Raw genomic sequence first — 26,427 nt, forward strand, 5'->3', positions numbered from 1 at the left:
ACTGTTCCAGGCGTGTTTATTGCCATGTTTGAATAAAGAAGCATTATGGTAACTCATGGTATATCCCTCACCTGGCTAGGTTGCCTGATGTCTCCAACAAGGGGATTGAATTAGGTGATCTCTACCGTTCCTTCTAAGTGTTTTATTATATAAAAACGTAGTAATAATATTGTATCATATTACATCAATAGTGAAAAATACATTCTTTTTCTGACAAGCACATTCAACAACCGGGAGTCAGTGAAGTTGACTGAGAGTTAACTGGTGAATCTGGACTTCTCTGAGCACATCTGTGTGCTCCCTAATAGGCTCTGACTCTAGAAACTGCAGCAGCATGTGTTAGGACTGGCCTTCGGCTTTACCACAGCCGGCAGTTCTGCTGTAAACTAGGTGTCTTCTCTGACCAAGATGTTAATTTCTGCATTACTTATCTTCCAGGCTTGCTAAGAAGATAAGAGAAGTGAAATTACTTAGCTTTGATTAGGGATTGTGGTTTTTTCTGTCACTCTGACCGCACTCTACTAGATTCTGACGACAGTTTTGCATCAGGTTTTGGGGGAAAAAAAAAAAGAGAGAGAGGAATTCACTCTCAGGGATCTGTTAACCTCTAGAGTACTAGCCCTGCCCACACCGAGTAGGGAGGTCCTGCTTTTTCAACTTCTCGGTTGCTAAATCTGTGACTCTTTGAGTGAAACCTAAGGAACTATACCTGAAGAAGAAAAGCAAGACACTTTTAAGAAGCAGTTTAAAATTTCTCTTGCTGATAATGTGCTTTTTTCCTCCTGGCCTTCTTAGAATCCACAAAGTATAAGAAGCTTGCTTTTTTTTTTTTTTTTTTTTTTTTTAGTTTCACTTTCACGATTGCAGCAGGAAATCTAACATGCTTCCCTGGTGAAAACGACTGAATTTGGACGAATGAAAAAAAGGAACAGTCAGCTGTTATCAGAGTACATGAAGGTATTACTTTAAAATTCTTACTGGGATAGAATCTCTCATGTTGGGCAGATCTGGAATGCCCACTGGTTTTAGCATTCTTTGGTCTTTGATCTGGCCAGAATCAACAAGGAGAATGGGAGAAAAGGGATGATAGAGGTGTGGGAGAAGTGTATCCTAACTCCGAATACACGTAATAGCAAGACTTTATAATTAACATTATAAAACATTTTATGCAGTCATTAATTTCCTTTCCTTTGCGGAGTTCTGTAAAATGTGGAAAAGCACATTAGAAAAGCTATGGAACTCATTTTGCAACCGTCTTTGAAAAAAAATCTGATCTTTGTGTTAAAGTTACAGAGCCCTGTGACCTCGAATGGGCTTTCTCCTTTTCTGAGTCTTCTTGGCCGGAGAAGAGACAGGAGCTGGCACTTTCTGATAATACGCTTGCAAAGGAGAACACACTTCAGGTGTTCGTTAGCAGTACGAAAGTGGCTTTCTTTGACCTCGTAAAGGAAAGTGGCAGAAGGTGAGAAAGTAGAAAGGCGTTTCGGGGGATAGGTAGGTCAGAAATTGACACTAGGAAATGCAGGTGAGTCAGATGAAATTCGAGTCAGCCTTGGGCAGTCCTGGTTTCGGGAAGTTGCCTCCTAATTTCACAGTAGATCGGGAGTTGGTGCGTGTGTCTGCATTTAGTTGTATCTGTATACACATTCAGAAAAAAAATACCGTGAGGTTTACAAACCAAGCCGTAAAAGCCAAACTAAACAGCGGTTAGCTCTAAGTAGCCCGGCTGCCGATTCCGCGCCTTAATCATGCTGCAATATTGTCTCTCACTTGGAAGGAGGCATATAATTCTGTGCATCCTGAAAGACCTTTGTAAAGTTGCTAGGCCCGCTGAGTGCCTGTTTTTCCTCTTTTTAGCTTTCTTGGCTTCTGTTACGTCTCACTCAGTAGCAATTTGTTTTTCACTGGGGTCTCATCCTCTAACTGTATTTCAGTTTGTTTTACTGAAGCAAACCCCAGAGTAACTTTTTCAATATAAGTTGCACAGGCATAAACTTACAGAATCGTTGCATATCTCAAAATAGCTTTCCCCCTTATCTCGAGTTGTTTGGCTGGAAGTGAAATTGTCAGTTCAAAGGTATTTCCCTTGATTATTTTGAAAGCTTATCACTATTGTTTTCTGGTGGCTGATGTTGCTAATGAAAAGTTTTCTATCAGGATCTTTTTCTTTTGAAAGTAATTGATCGTATGTTCTCCTTTGAAGGTTTTTTTTTTTTAATTTTTTCTTAATGTTTATTTATTATTGAGAGACAGAGAAAGAGCGTGAGCAGGGGAGGGGCAGAGAGAGGGGGAGACACAGAATCTGAAGCAGGCTCCAGGCTCCGAGCTGTCAGCACAGAGCCTGACCTGGGGCTCGAACCCACAGACCAGGAGACCATGACCTGAACTGAAGTCGGACGCCTAACCGACTCAGCCACCCAGGCACCCCTCCTTTGGAGGTTTTAAGATTGTTTTTCTTGTTTCTGAAGTTGTCTGAGATTCTCTCTGTGGATTTTCCTTTTTCACTCTTCCTGCCTATCATTTGGTGAGTCTTTTTCCATGTGACAGATGTATTTTCAGATCTGGGAATGTCTTTCAGTCCTTCGGGGATCTTCTTCGTAAAGGGATTAGTCCTTTTCAGTAATTCTGATGTCTATCTACATCCCTTCCAGAAGAGATAAATGTCACCCAGACAAAGAGAGAGTATACTGCAGGGACTGTATGCGTGTGTGTTGGTAAATATAGGTAGAAGTGCTTATGGTACAGGGAAGGAGGTTTGGGAGAACCCCAGAGATGTGGGGTATGGGGAGTTAGTCCCTGATTTCCAGGATGTATCATTCCCAACCCCACATTCTTCATGTACCAGAGCAATTTGGTAAGGGGCCGGCCTGGGCTGCAGTATTCCTCGTAGCCTATAAATATAAAAATTGTGTGTAGCTGTAACAATACTGTATTAGAAAGTGCCAGTATTATAAAGGCCACGACATAATTAATAGAAGCTGATTTTTTTCTGTTTCTGAGGACTAGATTAAAATAAAAATAAAACCACTATTTTTAAAAGCCTATCAGAACAATTATAAATACGTTAGTTCTGTTTTCCTGCAGTTAATCATCTAAAATGATTTTATTCTCTAAAACTTATCTGAAATTCTTCTCGTGACATGACTTTTAGATCCCATGGAAAACCTAAATTATTTAAATAGCTTTTTTTGTTGATCCGTCTCCATACATTGAAGATGTATTTGGGTTTTTTTAAATATCTGAAAATGAAACTGGGTAAATGACCATACCAGAGAATACCACATTAGGTACGTGTCCTACCGAAATAAAGTTGTGGCTGTTTATGGAGATAAAGGAGGTTTTCTTGGCTGATTAACTGCCCATGGGAAGCTATCCGTTCAACATCTATTTATTCAGTATTTGCTATGTTCCTGTCATTTTTCTAGACACAGCAAAGCAGTACAGAGTAAAAACAACCATGTCCTCTGCTATTATAGCCTTACATTCTAGTCAGCTGGAATAATTAACTAAAAAATAAGTACAATTATTTCAGATAATTCCCATCAACCACGGCATGGAAAAAGCAATCTAGGAAGAGAATATCAAACGGGAGGATTTACACTTCTGACTTCAAGGTTTGCAATAAAACCTTACAATAATCGAAACAGTGTGGTGTTGGCATAAGAATCAACAAATATTCAGCGTCAGAGAGTAGAGAGCCCAGATATAGACCACGCTTAAACCCGCCCACACTTATTTGGTTTTTAAGAAAGGTGCCGAAGCAAGCCAGTGGGAAAAGGGAAATATTTAAAAAAAAAAAAAAAAAAGCCTGACAAACTGGATGTCCAACTGAAAAAAAAAATGAACCTAGACTCTTCCTTCCCATCAGACACAAAAGTTTATTAAAGAGCGATCAGAGACCCTTACCTGACGCCTAAAACCATTCATCTTTAAAAATAATAATAATGACTCGGGAGGAAGCAAATTTTCTCAGACAGGACTCAGAAAGCAGTCATTAAAAAACTGATAAATTAGGCTTTATCATAACTATCAAGATATCATTCACTAAGAAAATGAGCAGGTGACCCACAAAATGGGAGAAAACATTCACAAAATATAAATCTGACAGTGGGTTGATATCTATGTGTATAAAAAGGTCCTATAATGCAGTAATAAATAAGAAACAACCTAATTAAAAAAATGAGTGAAATCTTTGAGTATACGAGGGAAGATATACAAATGGACAATAAGCACCTAAAAAATTGTTAGATACCAGTCAGTCAGGCGATGCAAATTAAAACCATAATGAGAAATTACTACACACTCACCAGAATGACTGAAAAATAAGAGAATGGCACCAATGGTTGGTAAAGGTGTTGGTGGGAGTATAAAATGGTACAAACTTTGCTAAAAGATCTGACAGTTTCTTTTAAATACCCAATAATTCCAATCATAGGTAATTACCTCAAGGAAATCAAGTATGTATGTCCATAAAAACATGTCCAGAGATGTTCCTGGTAACTTCATTCTACTATAGTGAAAAACTGCACACAATCCATGTGCCTAATAATATGGGCATGGACAAAATATGATATAGTCATACAGTGGAATCTCATTCGATGAAAACAAAAATTTACAAAACAAAACTCCCACCACGTGCAACATGGATGAACTTCAAAAATACCATCTGAGTAAAAGAAGCATTGTTTAAGTAAAGACTGACTATGATCCCATCTATAGGAGGCTATAAATCATACAACATCACCGTAGAAAACAGTCAGAGCTGTGATGGACTCTGGGAGGTGAGGATTGCCATCAATTGGGAAAGGGAGGGGAGACTCTTTAGGGTTTGGGTTGCACAGGCGTATACGTGTGTCAGAAATTGGAGAATGTGCACTAAAGATTTGTGCACTTCATCGTATGCAAATTTTATCCAGAAGAAAAACTATTAACAAATCCTGAGTTGAAGGCGGCAATGCATACTCTTTAGAGGGAGAGGTATTGATGTTGAAGTGAACTGATGATGGGTAGATGGGTAGATATATGGTAATACAAGAGTGGCCACTAAAATTCTGTGAATTGTGCTCTCGTTTAGGATTTTTCGTTAGAAATGCTGGAAGAACTTAGCTGTGAGACAGCCATGTTCTTTATGAATGGAAGTTAGCAAATGCTGCTATAGGACAAGATGCAGATCTCCTATGGAGTAAAAAAAAAAAAAAAAAAGACATAAAATGATACATGATGCGCAATTCCACTAACATGTGATACAAAAGCAAGTCAACTGAATCTTTTTTGTGTATGAAATCGTGAAGTACTTGTCTTTGGGAAGGAGGAGGTGGTGGCTGGGCGGGAGCATGAGGGAGATTTCTGAGGGGCTCATAGTGCTGTGTTTCCTGAGCAGAGGGGTGATCGGAGTGGTGAATGCACTGACATGTGAAAATTCAACAAGCTGTACATTCACGATCTGTGTACTCTTCTGTATGCATTTAAAATATAATTGATAAAATTAAAAAAGTATATAGAATACAAATCCTGATGCAAAAAGCAGAGCTTCTATCTGGAAGTATAGACTAAAGAGATAAAAAGGTGGAATATAAATTTAAATACAAAGATGATCACGTACAAGGACCCATGTCTACCTAAAAGTGGTTCCAAAGGAGAGAAAACAGGGAAAGGAGAAGTGGAAATATCCCAAGTAAGAATAGAAAAAAGAAATCTGAAAACGTAGACATAAGTCTTCAGATTGAAAATGACTTAGAGTGTACAGGTACATTTTAGAGGCAGGATTTAGCATGAAATGTGCCTGTGAAATTTTCCATTACCAAGAAGAAAGAAAAGATACTTCCAAAAAGAAAAAGAGGAGTAAGATAAAAGTGCCTTTCACGTTTATTTATTTTTGAGACACAGAGAGACAGAGCATGAACGGGGGAAGGGCAGAGAGAGAGGGAGACACAGAATCGGAAGCAGGCTCCAGGCTCTGAGCCATCAGCCCAGAGCCTGACGCGGGGCTCGAACTCACGGGCTGTGAGATCGTGACCTGAGCCGAAGTCGGACGCTTAGCCAACTGAGCCACCCAGGCGCCCCTAAAAGTGCCTTTCATAGAAAGGAAAGGAAACCATATGGGCATGATTTCTTTTTAGGAACAATGCATACTAGAGGACAGTGGGTAATGCCTTCATGATTCTTCATTAAAAGTATTTCGAACCTCAAATAGCCTACATGTCAAAATCATATGACAAAAGAACAAAAACAGATGTTCAAGAACTTGAATGATAGCCCCTGATAAATATTCTGGGGAAAGAGGGGGAAGAGCCACTCAAGGAGAGACTCTAGTCAGAACAAGAATATTTCAAGAAAGAAGATGCTGAAATCCGTAAGATAGTGGCATTAACCCAGGAACATGGCGGAATGATTCTACAGTGATAACCAAAGAGCAGGTGTTCGACATATGCCTCCAAACTGGCCATTTAACCAAGAGTATGATTAAGAAGCTAAATGATCTTAGTATTATAGAGATGAAATCATATATAGTTCTTCTTTCAACAAGAATAAAATGGCGGAAATTAGAAACTTCAAGAAAGTAACAATCCAAATAAACAGCAACTCTACAAAGCATAACTCTGAAGAACTGATTTAGTAGACGGTAGAAGATTTCATGTTGCCTCAAAGATTCTTCTGCATTCACCTCATTGTGCTCAACTGCATCCATGTTTTATTCATCAGCAATTTTAGTTCCTTAAAAACTCTATTTAGGCAAAGATTCCGTAAATGAAAATCTTACTGCCTTTCACCTCTATGTCTACAGCTGTGATTGTTACTAAAGTATTCTCAAATCACCCATTTAAAATATCAAACATGATTACATGTCATTTATAAGACTTACAAAAGTTTTAGATAAAAAATCAAAATATTTTATGCAGTGTTTCCTAAGTAATTTTGATACAGCATATAAAATATTTTTATTAAAACTTTTAAGTTATTTTTTTTTGTTTCAAGTTTTTATTTAAATTCTGGTTAGTTAATAGATAGTATAATATTAGTTTCAGTAGTAGAATTTAGTGATTCCTCCCTTACATATCACACCCAGTGCTCATCACAAGTGCTGTCCTTAATACCCACTGATTTAGCCCACCTCCCTGCCCACCTCCCCTCCAGCAACCCTCAGTTTATTCTCTACAGTTAAGAGTCACTCTTATGGTTTGCTCCCCTCTCTCTTTTTTTTCTTTCCCCTATGTTCATCTTTTTATTTCTTAAATTCCATATATGAGTGAAGTCATATGGTATTTGTCTTTCTCTGACTGACTTATTTCACTTAGCATGATACAATTTAGCTCCATCCATGTCATTGCAAATTGCAAGATTTTGTTCTTTTTGATGGCTGAGTAATATTCCATTGTGTGTGTATGTATCTGTATGTATGTGTGTGTGTGTACGTGTGTATATATACACACACACACACATACACACACACAAAAATATATCACTTCTTTATCCATTCATCAGTTGATGGACACTTTCCATACTTTGGTTTTGTTGCTAATGCTGCTATAGACATCGAGGTGTATGTGCCCCTTCAAATCAGTATTTTTGTATTCTTTGGGTAAATAACCTAGTAGTGCAATTGCTGGGTCATAGATAGTTCTATTTTTTACTTTTTGAGGAACCTGCATACTGTTTTCCAGAGTGGCTGCACCAGTTTGCATTCCTACCAACAATGTAAGTGGGTTCCCCTTTCTCCACATCCTCACCAACACCTGTTGTTCCCTGTGTTGTTAATTTTAGCCATTCTGACAGGTGTGAGGTGGTATCTCATCCTGGTTTTGATTTGCATTTCCCTATGGATGAGTGATGTTGAACATCTTTCCATATGTCTGTTAGCCATCTGGATGTCTTTGGAAAAGTGTCTGTTCATGTTTTCTGCCCATTTCTTAACTAGATGATTTGTTTTTTTGATGTTGAGTTTGATAAGTTCTTTATAGATTCTGGATGCTAACCCTTTATAAGATATGTAATTTCTAAATATCTTCTCCCATTCTGAATGTTGCCTTTTCATTTTGTTGATGGTTTCCTTTACTTTGAAGATTTTTATCTTGACGAAGTCCCAATAATTCATGCTTGCTTTTCTTTCCCTTGCCTCAGAAGATGTGTCTAGTAGGAGATTGCCACAACCACTGTCAGATACGTTGATGCCTGTGTTCTCCTTTATGATTTTGTTGATTTCCTATTTCATCCATTTTGAATTTATTTTTGTGTATGATATACGAAAGTGGTCCAGTTTCATTCCTCTGCCTGTTTCTGTCCAGTTTTCCCAACACTGTTTCTTGAAGAGAACTGTCTTTTTCCCATTGGATATTCTTTCCTGCTTTGTTGAAGATTAATTGGCCATATAGCTGTGGGCCCATTTCTGGGTTTTCTGTTCTGTTCCATCGACCAATGTGTCTGTTTTTGTGATAGTACCAATACTATCTTGATGACTACAGCTTTGTAATATAGCTTGAAGTCTGGAATTGTGATGCCCCCAGCTTCGCTTTTCTTTTTCAAGATTGTTTTGTCTATTCAGTATCTTTTGTGGTTCCATACAAATTTTAGGATTTTTTATTCCAGCTCTGTGAAAAATGTGGGTGGTATTTTGATAGGGATTAAATGTATAGTTTGCCTTGGGTAGTAGAGAGATTTTAACAATATTTGTTCTTCTAATCCATGAGCATGGAATGTTTACCATTTCTTTGGGTAACCTTCGATTTCTTTCATCAGTTTTTTATAGTTCACAGAATACAGATCTTTTACCTCTTTGGTTAGGTTTATTCCTAGGTATCTTGTTATTTTGGGTGCAATTGTAAATGGGATTTATTCCTTCATTTCTCTTTCTGCTGCTTCATTATTGGCGTATAGAAATGCAACAGATTTCTGTACATTGATTTTGTAACCTACAACTTAACTGAATTTGTGTATCAGTTCAAGCAATTTTTTTTGATGGAATCTTTCTGGTTTTCTACATAGAGAACCATGTTGTCTGCAAATAGTGAAAATTTGGCTTCTTCCTTGCCAATTTGGATGCCTTTTCTTTCTTTTTGTTGTCTGATTGCTGAGGCTAGGACTTCCAGTACTATATTCGATAACAGCGGTGAGAGTGGATATCCCTGTCTTACTCCTGACTATAGAGGAAAAGTTCTGTTTTTCCCCATTGAGGATTATATTAGCTGTGGGATTCTCATATATGGACTGTGTGATGTTGCGGTATGATCACTCTATCCCTACTTTGTTGAAGGTTTTTACCAAGAATGGACACTATACTTTGTCTAATGCTTTTTCTGTATCGATTGAAATGACCATATGGTTTTCATTGTTTCTTTTATTAATGTGGTGTAGAACATTGACTGATTTGCAAATATTGAGCCACTTTTGTAGCCCAGGAATAAATCTCACTTGATTGTGGTGAATGATTCTTTTAACATACTGTTGGATTTGATTTGCTCATGTTTTGTTGAGAATTTTCGTATCCATGTTCATCAGGGGTATGGCGTGTAATTCTCCTCTTTACTGGGGTCTTTGTCTGGTTTTGGAATCAAGGTAATGCTGGCCTTGTAGAATGAGTTTGGAAGTTTTCCTTCCATTTCTATTTTTTAGAACAGTTTGAGAAGAATAGGTATTAACTCTTCTTTAAATGTTTGGTGTAATTCCCCTGAGAGGCCATCTGGCCCTGGACTTTTGTTAGGAGATATTTTTAATACTGATACAGATTCTTTGCTAGTTATCAGTCTTTTCAAATTTTCCATTTCTTCCTGTTGCAGCTTTGGTAGTTTATATGTTTCTAGGAATTTATCCTTTTCTTCCAGATTGCCTAATTTGTTGGCATTCAGCTTTACATAATATCCTCTTATGATTGTTCGTATTTCTTTGGGTGTTAGTTCTGATCTTCCCTCACCCATTCATGATTTTACTTATTTGAATGCTTTCTCTTTTCTTTTTGATAAGTTTGGTAGGGATGGGTTTATCAGTTTTATTAATTTGTTCACAGAACCAGGCTCCAGTTTTCATTGATCTGTTGTATTGTTTTTTAGTTTCTGTATCATTTATTTCTGCTCTAATCTTTATTATTTCCCTTCTTCACTGGCTTTAGGCTTTGTTTGTTGTTCTTTTTCTAGCTTATTCATGTATAAGGTTAGGTTGTGTGTTTGAGAGCTTTCTGGCCTCTTGAGGTAGTCCTATATTGCATATACTTCCCTGTTAGGACAATTTTTGCTGCATCCCAAAGGTTTTGGACCATTGTGTTTTCATTTTCATTTGTTTCCATGTTATTTTTAAAAATTTATTCTTTAGTTTCCTGGTTAACTGTTCATTCTTTTTTTAAAATTTTTTTTAAATGTTTGTTTATTTTTGAGACAGAGAGCATGAGTAGGGAGGGGAAGCGAGAGAGGGAGATACGGAATCCGAAGCAAGCTCCAGGCTCTGAGCTGTCAGAAGAGCCCAATGCGAAGCTTGAACTCACACACTGTGAGATCATGACCTGAGTTGAAGTCAGACACTTAACCAACTGAGCCACCCAGATGCCCCTCTCACTCATTCTTTAATAGAATGTTCTTTAACATCCAAGTATTTGTGGTCTTCCCAAATTTTTTCCTGTGGTTGACTTCAAGTTTTGTAGTGTATGGTCAGAAAATATGCATGGTATAACTTCAGTCATTTTGTATTTGTTGAGGTCTTATTTGTGACCCAGGATGTGATCTATTCTGGAGAACGTCCCATGTGCACTTATAAAGAAGATGTATTCTGCTGCTTTAGGATAAAATGCTCTGAATTTATCCGTTAAATCCATGTGGTCCAATGCGTCATTCAAAGCCATTGTTTCCTTCTTGTTTTTTTTTTTCTGGATGATCTATTAATGTAAGTGGGGTGTTAAAGTCCCCTACTATTATTATATTATTATCAAAGGGTTTCTTTATGTTTGCTATTAATTGATTTAATATTTTGTTTCTTCCAATTTGGGAGCATAAATATTTACAACCGTTAGATCTTCTTGTTAGATAATCCCTTTATTTATTTATTTATTTATTTATTTATTTATTTATTTATTTATTTATTTTTTCAGGCCAGTGACGAGATGCCTATTTTTATTTATTTATTTTTATATATATAATTTATTGTCACATTGGTTTCCATACAACACCCATTGCTTATCCCAACAGGTGCGCTCCTCGGTGCCCATCACCCACTTTCCCTCACCCCCATCCCCCATCAACCCTGTTTGTTCTCAGTATTTAAGAGGCTCTTATGGTTTGCCTCCTTCCCTCTCTGTAACTCCCCACCCCCCCCCCCCCCACTTTCTCTGCCCTGTGGTCTTCTGTTAAGTTTCTCAGGATCCACACATGAGTGAAAACATACGGTATCTTTCTCTGCCTGACTTATTTCACTTAGCATAATAGTCTCCAGTTCCATCCATGTTGCTGAAAATGCCAGATTTCATTCTTTCTCATTGCCAAGTAGTATTCCATTGGATATATAAACCACATCTTCTTTATCCATTCGTCAGTTGATGGACATTTAGGCACTTTCCATAATTTGGCTCTTGTTGAAAGTGCTGCTATAAACATTGGGGTACAAGTGCCCCTATGTATCAGCACTCCTGTATCCCTTGGGTAAATTCCTAGCAGTGCTATTGCTGGGCCATAGGGTAGATCTATTTTTAATTTTTTGAGGAACCTCCACACTTTCTTCCAGAGAGGGTTCATGAGTATGCATTCCCACCAACAGTGCAAGAGGATTCCCGTTTCTCCACATCCTCTCCAGCATCTATAGTCTCCTGATTTGTTCATTTTGGCCACTCTGACTGGCGTGAGGTGATATCTGAGTGTGGTTTTGATTTGTATTTCCCTGATGAGGAGTGACGTTGAGCATCTTTTCATGTGCCTGTTGGCCATCTGGATGTCTTCTTTAGAAAAGTATCTATTCATGTCTTCTACCCATTTCTTCACTGGATTATCTGTTTTTTGGATAGTCCCCTTTATTATGATATAGTGCCTTTCTTCCTCTCTTGTTACAGTCTTTTATTTAAAAATCTAGTTTGTCTGATACGAGTATGGCTACTTCAGCTTTCTTTTGACATTCATTAGCATGATAGATGGTTTTCCATCCCCTTACTTTCATCCTGTGTCTTTAGGTCTAAAATGAGTCCCTTGGGGGCGCCTGGGTGGCGCAGTCGGTTGAGCGTCCGACTTCAGCCAGGTCACGATCTCGCGGTCCGGGAGTTCGAGCCCCGCGTCAGGCTCTGGGCTGATAGCTCAGAGCCTGGAGTCTGTTTCCGATTCTGTGTCTCCCTCTCTCTCTGCCCCTCCCCCGTTCATGCTCTGTCTCTCTCTGTCCCAAAAATAAATAAACGTTGAAAAAAAAATTAAAAAAAAAAATAAAATAAAATGAGTTCCTTGTAGGTAGCATGTAGATGGGTCTTGTTTTTGTTTTTGTTTTTTTAATCCATTCTGATACCCTATGTATTTTGATTGGAGCATTTAGTCCATTTACATTCAGAGTGATTATTGATAGATATGAATTTAGTGCCATTGTATTACCTGTTAAGTCATTGTTTCTGGAGATTTTCTTTGTTCATTTCTAGCCTTTGTTGCTTTTGGTGTTCTTTTCCCACTCAAAGAGTCCCCAGTAATATTTCTTGCAAGGTTAGTTTCGTGGTCATGAACTTCTTTAGTTTGTGTTTGTCTGTGAAGCTCTTTATCTCCCCTCCCATTCTGAATGACAGCATTGCTGGATAAAGTTTCATGGCTGCATGTTGTCCCAGTCAGCACATTGAATATATCCTGCCACTCCCTTCTGGCCTGCCAGGTTTCCGTGGATAAGTCTGCTGCTAACCTTATTTGTCTTCCCTTGTAAGTTAGGGACATCTTTTCCCAGGCTGCTTTTAGTATTTTTTTCCTTATCTATGTATTTTGCAAATTTTACTATGATCTGTCCTTGTGTTGGCCTGGTTTTGTTGATTTTGATGGGAGTTTTCTTTGTCTCCTGGGTTTGGATGTCTGTTTCCATCCACAGATTAAGGACGTTTTCATCTATAATTTGCTCAAATAAACTTTATATCCCCTTTTCCCTCTCTTCTCCCGGGACTCCTATGATATGAATGTTATTATGTTTTATGGAGTTGCTGAGTTCCCTAAGTTTACATTTGTGATCCAATATTTTTATTTCCCTCTTCTTTTCAGCTTTATTATTTTCCATAATTTTGTCTTCTATATCACTATTCATTCCTCTGCTTCTTCCATGATTGTGGTCATTACATCTAGTCAGTTTCACCTCTTGGTTATAGCAGTTTTTATTTTGGCCTGACCAGTTTTTTAGATTCTTTATCTCTGCAGTAAGAGACTTCCTGGTGTCTGTTATGCTTTTCTCAAGGCCAGCTAGTATCCTTTTTATTGTTGTTTTAAATTCTGGATCCAGCATATTGTTTGTATCTCTTTTAATTAGATCCCTGGCTGTGACCTTTTCTTGTTCTTTCTTTTGGGATGAATTCCTCCATCTTGGCATTTTGTTTCTAGGTCTCTGTCTTCTTCTGTGTTAGGAAAGCTGGATATGTTTCATGTTCCTGAGAGTAATGGCTTTATTAAGAAGAGGCCATATAGTGCTCAAGACCTAGAACTTCAGGAAGTGTTTCTGGGGTTTGCTGTGTGCACTCTGATGCTCTGTTTTGACTGCTCTTACCCTCAGGTCAGCCCTCTGCAGAGTTTCTCCTTGCCTACAGTGGGAATTGTATGGACCTTAGCCAGAGTGTGGCTTGTTTTAGCTAGGTGTGCTCTTGTCTGCCTGTTAAAAGAGGTCTGATCCTATTTCCACTGGAGCTGAAGCTTTGCTGCACTCTATGGTCAGTAGACTTGGTACATGCGAGGGTTTGTGCTGGCCTTCTGGGGTAGGGGCCTGCTGCTCTGGTTCTTAGTCACATTTGCCCAGGTAAAGATGTACCTGAAGAACACAGGGGTTGGGACTTGGTGTAAGTGGCTCAGGCCTCCACTGTCAGCACTGTTCTGCTCCCTGAAGTCAATGTGTGCTGATGGGCAGGGGAAAAATTGGTGCCAACCCTCCCCCTTGTCCCTGAGAAGGGGAGTTTGTGTCTGCTGCTGTCCATGAAGCCCTCACAGAAGAGCTAACAATCTCCCTTTGTGTGTACCAAGCATACCTCAGGTCCCTGCCTTCACTCTGTCTGTGTCTGGCCTGTGTGCCCACCCAGCCAGTGGGTTTTACTTCAGGCAGGACGGCTGAGTTTCAAAACTCCAAACTTTAGGGACCCAGTGTAATGCAGACTCATGCTGGTGCTCTGGGGGAGAGTTCCACTTTCACAGTGGGTCTGGTGCTGGTTTGCCCCAGAAGGGCAGCTGTACCAACACCCAGGAGCTTAGAGTTTAAGAGTAAAGTGCTGCAAAAAGCTGGCATCCAGGTCAGCTGCCCTCAGGTGAACTGCCTCTGTTTCTTTGCTAAGGAACAGGGCAGCACAATGGTGCCCACTGGCTCTTTTGTCCCCTAAGAGGCAATGCCGCCTCTCCCAAATGCACCCGAAGAAGGGGTAAATATCTCTCCCAGTGTGTCCCAAGGAATCCTCAGATAGTGCTGTCCACTCCAAGCTCTCTGCCTACCACAGAGCATCATTGCACCCACTGGGCTCCACACCTGCCATGGCACTGACTTCTAAAAGTCCAGTCTTTGAGCTCTGCTGGTTGTAAAAACTCACAGCAATCAGCCCCACTCATTTTCTCAGTCAATGGTTTTGGGAAAGTGTTTTTCTTGTGTGATCCCCTGTGCACTCTCACTCTCTCTCTCTCTCCTCTCTGTCTGGGATCAGGGCTCCCTCCCTTCCACAGCACCTATGATCCTTTTCTTCCCCAAAGCACATATCACCTTCCTACCTACCGCGATGTCGCCTCTTGTCCCTCTCTCTAGTTGTGCAATTTATTCTCTCACCCTTATATTGCTTTCTTGGGTGTTGAGAATGATTTGATGTTTATCCAGGCATGTTCAAGGAATGCGGCAAGCATAGGGGCCTCCTACCACTCCACCATCTTCTCCCCTAAAACCCCATTAAAACTTTTAAAGGCCTTTCTGTTTTGTGAATGGTATGTTAGCAAATGCTTAAATTTGTTAACTTTGATTCTTTAGACCAACTAGTAGGGTAAAGTGATCCATGGATGCCTCATAACCCGGGACTTTCTTTCTGCTCTGAACATGAAATTGAAGGGGCCCCTGGGTGGTTCAGTTGGTTAAGTGTCCAACTCTTGATTTTGGCTCGGTTCACGATCTCACAGTTTGTGAAATTGAGCCCCGCATCAGGTTCCATGCTGACAGTGCAGAACCTGCTTGGGATTTTCTCTCTCTCCCTCTCTGTCTGCCCTTCCTGCACCTGCATGCATTCTCTCTCTCTCTCTCTCTCTCTCTCTCTCTCTCTCTCTCTCTGCCTTCAAATAAATAAATAAACATTTAAAAATAAAGAAATAAAATGAAATTGAAAACCAGAACAGGTTTAGAGGAATTGAGCCTCCTCAAATGAAGATCAGTTGTAGTTGTTCAGGGAAGATACTAGTTGATTCCCAGCCTGTGAGAACAGCCCTAGAGTCTGCACTGTGGCTCTCCATCTAACCCAAGGCTGGGTTAATAAGGAGCTTCTCACATCCTTCTAGCCACCATGAATTTCCTTGAATTTCAATGATTTTGCACGCTTGGCCCCCTCTTCTGGTTAATAGTTAGCTGTGATCGTCTCATGATATAATTGGCTTCTGTCTTGTATAGATTTTCCTTATGAAGTAAAACGTTTACAAAGTAGAGAATAGTTGCAATTATCTACTTATAAATCGTGGATTATTTTACCGATTAATAATAATAGTAATAACAAACGCTGGTGTGTGCCACCTACTGTAAGGCTTATCTCATTTCATCGTTGTAACAAGCTATGGAAGAGCGACTTCAATTATCCAGACTTACAAGATGAGGGAATGAAGTCCTAAAAAAAGGAGCTAACTTGCCGGAGGCTACCAAGCAGAAAACAGGAACACAACTCAGCAGTGTAATTCCAGGGTTTTTTTCTCCTTATCACTATGTTTCTCTACGTTGTCTTGATTCTGCAGTGAATGCTTATTTCTATAATCGTAAAATTGCAAATGATATTTATTGGCTTTAGACTTTCTGAATTTATGTGGACCAAGTATGTTGGACTCGCCATAGTTTTAGGATAAAAATGCTAACATTTTATATCTTTACAGTGTCAAGCCAGGGCTGTAGTTGGCAGTTTTAGGAAACGTAAATATGGAAGAAATGGGTAGAACATTCAGGGGTGCACATTTCCTCTATCACATCCCGAGGATCAAGAGAGGACGTCTCAAGTTGTCTGATCAATAAGACAGAGTTTTAGCTATAGTCATAAAACTTATAAATAGAACAATAGATTAAATAAATTAAAAGTGACTAAAGAAGAATTGTGAGGAGACTGATCGAATAGTGTAAGTTCCGTATCTTTACGGTGGGAAGAAACTACTCACTGTATTGACGAAACAGAAGCACAAGCGCAAATGTGTTATTTGAGTTTGTGGAGGTGACCGTGAACATTAGAAATAGAAACTGTCAGGAGGTTACCTTGAAACATTGAAGATGGGGCGGAGGTGGAGAGTGAGGAGCGAGTTTGTGTGTTCCACTTTTTACTTTTCTGTGCTACTTGAATTATTTCTATTGGAGGTACAACTTGTATAATACACACTTGTGTATCATACCAGTTGTGAATAAAAAGATCACGCATAGTCACATTTGGTTATCTATCTTACAAGGAATATACCAATGCCTATGAAAACCTGTGTCATTAATGTTGTCTGCTACTTTGTTATGTTTCTTTTAGAGGAGGGAATCATGAGCCAGAGTTCGCCTTATATCTATTCCTTTTTGGGGCTTTTGCCCTTTTGGATACTGTGTACATCCTCTACCAACAAATGTGTTGTTAGGCATGAAGCAGCTGACTGCAGTCATCTGAAGTTGACACAAGTGCCCGATGACCTCCCAGCAAACATAACGGTGTTGAATCTCACCCATAACCAGCTCAGAAGATTACCACCTGACAACTTTACAAGATATAGCCAACTTACTACCTTGGATGGAGGATTTAACTCCATCTCAAAACTGGAGCCAGAATTGTGCCAAAAACTCCCCTTGTTGGAAATTTTGAACCTCGAACACAATGAACTCTCTCACCTTTCAGAGCGAACTTTTATCTTCTGCGTGAATTTGATGGAACTCCATCTAAGGTCCAATTCAATCCAGAAAATTGAAAACGATCCCTTCCAAAACCTGAAGGTAGGATGGAAATGTTCACCTCCATATAAGAAATTAAAAATATGTTGCCTCGTGTTAAGTTTTCAAGTCACTCATGAATCTTGAGATTCCGTATCTCAGTTTCAAGGTCAAGAATGAAAAATCTGATCTACCCAAATGGGAAGAGGGGCAGCTTTATGTACAAATATGGCCATTTAATATTGGAAGTCTTTTCAAAAGAGAAAATAGCATCTTACTTCACTTTCAGTCTTAAGTTTAAAGAACTCTGCCTCTCTTGCTCCCTCCCATTAAAAATACAACTCAGATACAAGAGGTAGAGATCAGAGAAGAATCTGGTCTGTCATAACCCGAGAAGAATAAGAATATCCCATTAGGAACACAGCAAATAAACTCTCAATGCTGCTGATAGTACCTGAAGTGTTGAAAACAACAACAACAACAACAACAACACACGTCCAAATTCAGACTTAAATAAAGTTAACAAATTGACACATGATAAAGCAAATTGTCCAACTAAAAATTACCTACTCTTGATTTAGAAATCTCTTCATATTATTGCTTTACTGATGGCCATCCTTTTTTTTCCCCTGAATACTTGCCTTGAATATTAAATCTGTGAAAATGTATGTGAGTGTCTCTGAATCTGAGACACTTAGTAGGTACTTTTCTTGAACCAAAGCCATTTTTTTAAACTCTTTGTATTCTTCATCACATGGACCTATACAAAATTTGGCCTTCCTTGACCTCATATGCCAAGAGTAATGTACAAACAAGTAAGCTTAGAAACATTTGTAAAGTGACTTGCTTGCTAGTGATCTGAAATTCTCTTATGCCTCTTTAGATCCTGCAGTGGACGAAATGGCTTTGGACACAAAGGCCTCAAAATCTGGTTAGAATTATCTTTGGCAAAATGTTCTTTCATGTTGAAAACATAAATAAAAGTCTTGCTCTCTTGAATACACATCATCTAAGATTTTACCCTAATATATATCAGCTTTTCCTTACCTTTTACCTGAGTGGAAATTTACCTGTTAAAAATATCACAGGGTGGTTAAAATGTCCCACAGCGCTAACAAAACAAAAATGAATATTCTATACTCGCCATGATGCAAAATGAACATACCTATCTATCTTTCTCAAAGTAAAAATCTTTTTTTAGGATTTCATGGACTTTTAAAGAAAATATTTCTTCATTTTTTTGTTTCATTTCTTTTTTATTTTAATGTTTATTTACTTATTTATATTTTTTATTATTTTTTAAATATGAAATTTATTGTCAAATTGGTTTCCATACAACACCCAGTGCTCATCCCAACAGGTGCCCTCCTCAATGCCCATCACCCACCCTCCCCTCCCTCCCACGACCCGTCAACCCTCAGTTTGTTCTCGGTTTTTAAGAGTCTCTCATGTTTTGGCTCCCTCCCTCTCTAACCTTTTTTTTTTTTCCCTCCCCCATGGCCTTCTGGTAAGTTTCTCAGGATCCACATAAGAGTGAAAACATACGGTATCTGTCTTTCTCTGTATGACTTATTTCACTTAGCATATTTTTGTTTCATTTCAAGGCTGATGCATGACATTATATGTTTAGTAAGCCACATGAATATTCCTTACATCATAAGGAAATGCTTATTATAAATAATAAATAAATGTTTATTATGAATCTTCCTTATATCATGAATAAATATGCTTAAATCCCTTTATTTTGGTAAGAGAAATAAAATCATTCTTTTTAAAAAATGATTCTTGGGCGCCTGAGTGGGTCAGTCGGTTGGGCATCCGACTTTGGCTCACGTCACGATCTCATGGTTCGTGGGTTTGGGCCCCGGGTCGGGTTCTGTGCTGACAGCTCGGAGCCTGGAGCCTGCTTCGGATTCTATGTCTCCTTCTCTATCTCTGCCCCTCCCCTGCTCATATTCTGTCTCTGTCTCTCGAAAAATAAATAAACATTAAAAAAAAATTTTAAATAATTCTTGAAGTGAGAAACAAACCCTTATAACAATGTTATTTTTGATCACCACGAAAATTTTTCATTACCTCTACTGTCAATTGTCTATAGAATAATAGAGAGGTGACATTTTTGCTGTTATTTCTAAGATTCAGGTACATTTAAAGGAACTATTTTTGGTGGCAAGACTCTAACTTGTATGCATCTTTTTTCTCTCTCAGAATTTAATCAAATTAGATCTATCTCATAATGGTTTGTCATCTACCAAATTAGGAAGTCAGCTCCAACTGGAAAATCTCCAAGAGCTCCTGTTATCAAATAATAAAATTAACATCCTGAGACATGAAGAACTGGATTTCCTTGGCAATTCTTCTTTGAAGAAATTAGAATTGTCATCAAATCCAATTAAAGAGGTAAGAAGTCGGGTAAAATGATTTCGTGTTGTACCTTTAAGTGTGGGCAATCCCTAACTGTGTCACAGGGGTAAGAATCTAAAGATCCCTAGAGAAAGGGGTAATAATGTTTGCCATGCCTTCCAGAAGTCCTTCACACTTACTGCTTGGGGCCATTGATGTCCTCCTCGCAAAAAGAAACACTGGTAGCAATTGGGGGCTGGAGCTCCGCTGTCTAACAGAAGTGGGTTAAAATCCGTGTTCCAGTTTTAAGAACCTTGGGGAGCCTACATAACCTTTCTGGGTCTTAGCTTCCTCACTTGTAAAGTGGGAATACTATTTATCGCACAAAATCGCTGGAAGAATTAAAACAGCATGATAGTTAAGAGCACAGGCTGTAGAGTTGGGCAAGCTGGCTCCCCGTCTGGGCTTTCTCTCCTAATACTTGTGTAATCAGGCAAATTATTCAAGTTCTTTGCGCTCCAGTTCCCCAGGTGTAAAGTTAGTATAATAATAACACTACTTCATAGGCTGTATGGTAAAGAATTTAGCACCGTATCTCACGTAAGTGCTCCATAAATGGTAAGTAGCATTAGATTATTATGAAAATCTTCTGATAATGGAATATACTTCTTATAATGGAATATGCCTAATTAACCTTCTCTTTAGATGCATGATATTCATTTCAGTACCTACTTTCATATACAAGTATGTTTGTATTTTATTCCTATACAGGCTGAGAATAAGAATATTGGAAATTGTAAACTAAGTCAGATTTTTAAAAGCTGTATCAACTTACAGACATAAAAATAGACTGTATATTTGTCCTGAGATGATAAAATATAAACAAGCAAACATTTCATGTAATATTCATGCTAATTATTGAACAGCATTTTTTTTTGTTTAGAACATTTATTGTAGAAATCTTACAAAATATGCAAGTAATGACGGGGGAGATAAAAATCATCCAAAAACCCATAGTCCAGAGACAACCAATGTTGGGTATTTTTATCTCTAGCTTTTCTCCAAGTGATAATAAGAAAAAGCAACAGCCACTGAAATTCAGAGCACAAATTCAAAAGACACCGTATGTTGGACACTATGATAAGTTTATATATATGCATATATATTTATAATTTATTGTATATATTCATAAATTTAAATTTATTATTTTTATAACTTATTTATAATATCTATATATTTATTTACATATAAATATATATTTATTAAATACATATATTTATATAGTCCTGTAACCAACTTATTCTTTTTTGAAAGTTTATTTATTTATTCGAGAGAGAGAGAGCAGGGGAGAGAGAGAAAGAATCCCAAGTAAGCTCCACACTATCAGCTAAGAGCTGGATGTGGGGCTCAATCTCACGAATCACGAGATGACGACCTGAGCCGAAATCAGGAGTCGGACACTTGACCGACTGAGCCATGCAGGCGTCCCGTCACCAATTGATTCGTATCATCATTTTACCCAAGGGTAAATTGAGATGAAGCAGGGCTGAGGAACTTGTCCAAGGTCTCACATGCGACAGTTTGGTGACAGAACTGGGTCTCTGGCAGTGTTAGATCGGAGCCCATGCTCTTAACAGCTGTGCTGTATTGCCTCCCATAGGCAACAGTGTATCCTCCCATTAAAAAGTCATCTCACGTCGTGAGCATTCTCCGTGTCATTGAGAATTATTCAAAAACTCAATTTTGATTACTGCAACATGTTATCATGGAAGTTCACCCTAATGAACTGAACAATTTCCTGCTCTGTAGTCCAATTCACTTTACTTACAACCAAATTTGCCTTATCGTCCATTAGCCCTAACAGCTCACAAATGACACAGTAGGAATCAGAGCCTCTTTGCTCTCCTGGTGTTTAACCACCCAGGACTGGCTCCGACCCTCTCGGGATTCCTTCTCTCCTTGCCTCCTGTCCTCTTGTTCTGGGGCAGAATCCCACAGCAGACAAGGCTTCTGGTGAGGGAGTGGGGGCAGAGCAGAAGGGAGCTGGAGGCATTGTCATGCAATAACATCAGGAGAAAACCCGGGCTGGACAGACCAAGAGGAAGGCTGGAACTCAGAGCTACAGAAGGGAAAGTGCGCGTCACAGTTGCGTAATAAAATCCACCCGTTCATTCCCCACGTGTTCACTGAGAACAGTGGTCAGCGAGACAGAAACAGCATCTGCCCCAGTGGTGACCTTACAAAGAGTTTATTAATTACGATCATACTCAGTGTGATCAAGTAAAAATACTAGGGACCTCACCTAGACTGGGAGGGCAGGGAGGGCCCCCTGAAAAGGAGGCCATTGAATGCTGGGCAGAAGGTAAGCAGCGGCCAGGAAAGGTGGGGGACTGCCCCAGGAGGTGGGTGTCGCAGGCACAGAGTAAGGAACTGTGCAGTAGAGGGTTGGAGAGTAAACCCAGAGAAGATGGGGAAGGGGGAAGGGGGTGGAGTAAAGAATTGTGTTTAAGCTTCTCTAGAGTCATGCGGACCCCACCGTGTTTTGGTTATTAACCTCTTTTTTCTCCCCCCACCTTTAGTTCTCTCCAGGGTGTTTTCATGCGATTGGAAAACTATTTGGCCTCTCTCTGAACAATGCTCAACTGAACCCCAACCTCACAGAGCAGCTTTGTTTAGAACTGTCGAACACAAGCATTCAGAATCTATCGCTGAGCAACACCCAGCTGTACAGAACGAGCACCATGACTTTCGTTGGGCTCCAGCACACAAATCTCACCGTGCTCGATCTTTCCCACAACAACTTAAATGTGATTGATAATGGTTCCTTCGTTTGGCTTCCACGTCTAGAATATTTCTTCCTGGGGTATAATAATATAGAACACTTATTTTCTCACTCCTTGTATGGGCTTCTCAGTGTGAGATACTTGGATTTGAGACGATCTTTCACCAAACAAAGCACTGCTCTTACTTCGCGTCCCAAGATCGATGATTTTTCCTTTCAGTGGCTAAAATGTTTGGAGTATCTCAACATGGGAGACAACAACTTCCCGGGTATAAAAAGCAATATGTTCACGGGACTGATAAAGCTGAAACACTTGAGTCTATCCGACTCCTTCACAAGCTTGCGAACTTTAACAAATGAAACGTTTTTGTCACTTGCTCAGTCTCCTCTGGTCACGCTCAACCTAACCAAAAACAAAATCGCAAAAATAGAGAGTGGCGCTTTTTCTTGTCTGGGCCACCTTCAGGTACTCGACCTTGGCCTTAATGAAATTGGGCAAGAGCTCACAGGCCAAGAATGGAGAGGTCTAGGAAATATCATTGAAATCTACCTTTCCTACAACAAATACCTACAACTGACTCCCGGGTCTTTTGCCCTGGTTCCAAGCCTCCAACGCCTGATGCTCCGCAGAGTGGCCCTGAGAAATGTGGACAGTTCTCCTTCACCTTTTCATTCTCTTCGCAACTTGGTCATTCTGGATCTAAGCAACAACAATATAGCCAACATAAATGATAAACTGTTGGAGGGTCTTGAGAAACTAGAAATTCTGGAATTGCAGCACAACAACTTAGCACGGCTATGGAAACGTGCAAACCCTAGTGGTCCTGTTTATTTTCTAAAGGGTCTTCCTCACCTCCACATTCTTAACTTAGAGTCCAATGGCTTTGATGAGATCCCAGCAGAGGTATTCAAGGGCTTATCTGAATTAAAGAGCATTGATTTAGGATTGAATAATTTGAACATATTTCCGCTATCTGTCTTTGATGATCAGGCATCTCTAAAGTCACTGAACCTTCAGAAGAATCTCATAACGTCAGTTGAGAAGGATGTTTTTGGGCCAGCCTTCAGGAACCTGAGTAATTTAGATATGAGCTTTAACCCATTTGATTGTACCTGTGAAAGTATTGCCTGGTTTGTTAATTGGATTAATAGTACCCATACCAACATCTCTGACCTGTCAAGCCATTACCTCTGTAATACTCCACCTCAATATCATGGTTTCCCGGTGATGCTTTTTGATATATCAGCCTGCAAAGACAGTGCCCCCTTTGAACTCTTTTTCATAATAAATACCAGTATCCTTTTGATTTTCATCTTTACCGTATTGCTCATCCATTTCGAAGGCTGGAGGATATCTTTTTATTGGAATGTTTCAGTGCATCGCGTTCTTGGTTTCAAAGAAATAGACAGACAGCCAGAGCAGTTTGAATATGCAGCATATATAATTCATGCCTATAAAGATAGGGATTGGGTCTGGGAGAACTTCTCTCCGATGGAAGAAAAAGATCAAACTCTCAGATTTTGTCTCGAAGAAAGGGACTTTGAGGCAGGTGTCCTTGAACTTGAATCAATTGTTAATAGCATCAAAAGGAGCAGAAAAACGATTTTCGTTATAACACAGCATCTATTAAAAGATCCATTGTGTAAAAGGTAGGTGAACATTGTGAAATTTTAAATGTGTACTTGTTTTTTTCACTTGAGCTTTCAAATATTACTTACATTATCATTGACAACTCAAAGAATTTTAAAAATAAAAAAATAACTTGATTATTAGTGACAGATAAAACCAAGTGTAGGGGGGATGTTAGAGCTTTTGGCTGTTCTAAACCGGATGCTGATATATAATTTATTTTAATAATAATTTTTTTTTTACCAGATTCAAGGTGCACCAGGCAGTTCAGCAAGCTGTGGAACAGAATCTGGATTCCATTATATTGATCTTTCTTGAGGACATTCCAGATTATAAACTGAACCATGCACTCTGTTTGCGACGAGGGATGTTTAAATCTCACTGCATCTTGAACTGGCCAGTTCAGAAAGAACGGGTAAATGCCTTTCATCATAAATTGCAAGTAGCGCTTGGATCCAGAAATTCAATACATTAAATTTATTTAAAGACTAAGTTAACAAAGGCGTAACTTTCCCCCACTTAACGAGTTTCATAGTAAATTTAGGTTTTATTTGAAAATAATATATATCTGTTTATTCAGACTTAGAGAGGTTTCTGATAATTATATTTGGAGTTTTTTTGGATGCACTCATAGGAAAATAAGAGATCATTGTTTTAGTGGGTACAATGCTATTTCGACTATAAAAGAGTAAAATATATATCCTAATTTTTAAAAGCTTCATCACAGGATTTTTTTTTTTTCAGTTAGAAAGCTTTTATTTTAGTGGTGCCCACTTCAGTGTTGATTTTGGTAAGTGTTAAATTCCATTTGAACCTACAGACGCATGGTCAGAAAACGTTTGTAATTCACTTTCATTACTTAGTTAAAATACATATTTTAATAAGTCCTTATATTTCCCTGATACGTGGGTTTCTGCTGTAGGTGTTAGAAGAAACAATTCTCTTACTTAAAAGTATTACAGGAAACAAAAAAAGTATTATAGAAAGGCTTGCTTCCTGAAGGTTAATTAGTAGATTAGCTTTGTGGTTGTAAAATATTGTTTTCTCTTGGCCACAGACTCAGAACATGGTCCTGGTCGCATCATTTGGTCCTACTGGGACTCTTTGACTCCTGATCTTGAAAATTATGGTGTTGAACAAAATCTTTAATAATCCTATATAATTAGCGATGATGACCATGGTATAATACATTCACGTGAAACGTATCATCATGTCATAAAATAGTGTGCTGTGTATACATTAGTCCTTCTCTAGAAACACTATTATTTAAAATTTTATTTTTGCTTTTACAATGGAAAGAATCTATTGACAATAGACATGAATAGCGTTTTAAAACCTTTATAGTTCTGGTATTCAAATAAAGAGAGTGTTGATATCATAAAGCTGGGTTAATTTCTATATTAGAAGCACTGGTTTGGTAAATTTAGGGAGAATTTGAGCTGTCACAGTTTGGAACTTTGATTAAAATAGTATTGTATCCTCGGGGCTAAGTCCACAGAATCCTGGAAAAAGTGATACTCCCTGTACTGCCGGTTCTGAAAGAGTCTACAGTCTCTCAACAATGTGAATGTGTGGAGGACTCATTTTCACTTCCGTGTTACACAGCATCCTTGCACACGAGATGCTCGTTCGATAGCGTTTTTGCTAAGGCATGCTTTCCGCCCGTGAAATAATCTCGTTTTATTTTGGCATTGTAAAATAAAAATAAAAGAAAGAAAGAAAAGACAGATTAAATTAAACTTTTATGATGGCAAAATAAAACCCACAGCCACAGTTTTTCCTGACGTGCTTTGTATGTTATTTATGTCTCGATAGTCCCAATGTTAGTCCAGTATTTCTAAGTAATGGATATTCCATTGGTCTACAAAAAGCAGGGCAGGAAGTAATTTTGCTTTCATGCCCTTATTTGCTTATAAGATAGTTGATCAAATGGCCACAATTTAAATTGAGTTCAAGTGTAATCTTTTAAAGTTGCTTAATATTTAAGAAGATACACAAGGGATGACCCTTGAACTGAATACAAGTAAAGCTAATCAACGGTGTAAGCCTTGACTTGTATTTGGCCTACACAGGAAGAAACATCCTGAACCTTCGGCAAGCTGTCCTTTATAATTGTTCTCTGGAGGAGTCCTTATCCCTGGGGTTCAAAACAAGGGAAGTGCAGAAAAGGATATTTGTCTGACCTGTTTAACTTCCACAAGTGAAGTAACGTGTTTGAAAGCTCTCAGGGTACCATCATGTTATCTGTTCACTCCATCTCCTTCTTGCTGTTTTTCAAAACAAATTCCAGCTGAATCAACATTGAGTTTAAAACAAATCCGGGTGTTTAGATTTTACCTAAAAATGACACCTTTTTGATTGTAATAAGAAGTGAATACTCAGGGCGCCTGGGTGGCGCAGTCGGTTGAGCGTCCCACTTCAGCCAGGTCACGAT

The 26,427-nt window shown here is 38.8% G+C and overlaps 1 protein-coding gene across 1 annotated transcript; it reads left to right on the forward strand.

The window, feature by feature from the left end:
• Positions 1-303: 303 nt before the first annotated feature.
• On the forward strand, positions 304-25,777 carry TLR3 (toll like receptor 3). Its single transcript, XM_043559258.1, has 5 exons — positions 304-957; positions 16,850-17,301; positions 19,447-19,638; positions 22,161-24,013; positions 24,240-25,777. Exons 2-5 carry the CDS (start codon positions 16,861-16,863, stop codon positions 24,466-24,468), a joined length of 2,715 nt encoding a protein of 904 aa, XP_043415193.1. The 5' UTR covers positions 304-957; positions 16,850-16,860; the 3' UTR covers positions 24,469-25,777.
• The last annotated feature ends 650 nt before the right edge of the window (positions 25,778-26,427 follow it).

The sequence above is a fragment of the Prionailurus bengalensis genome, chromosome B1 (genome assembly GCF_016509475.1).
Source record: "Prionailurus bengalensis isolate Pbe53 chromosome B1, Fcat_Pben_1.1_paternal_pri, whole genome shotgun sequence".
In the NCBI taxonomy this organism is placed as follows: Eukaryota; Metazoa; Chordata; class Mammalia; order Carnivora; family Felidae; genus Prionailurus; species Prionailurus bengalensis.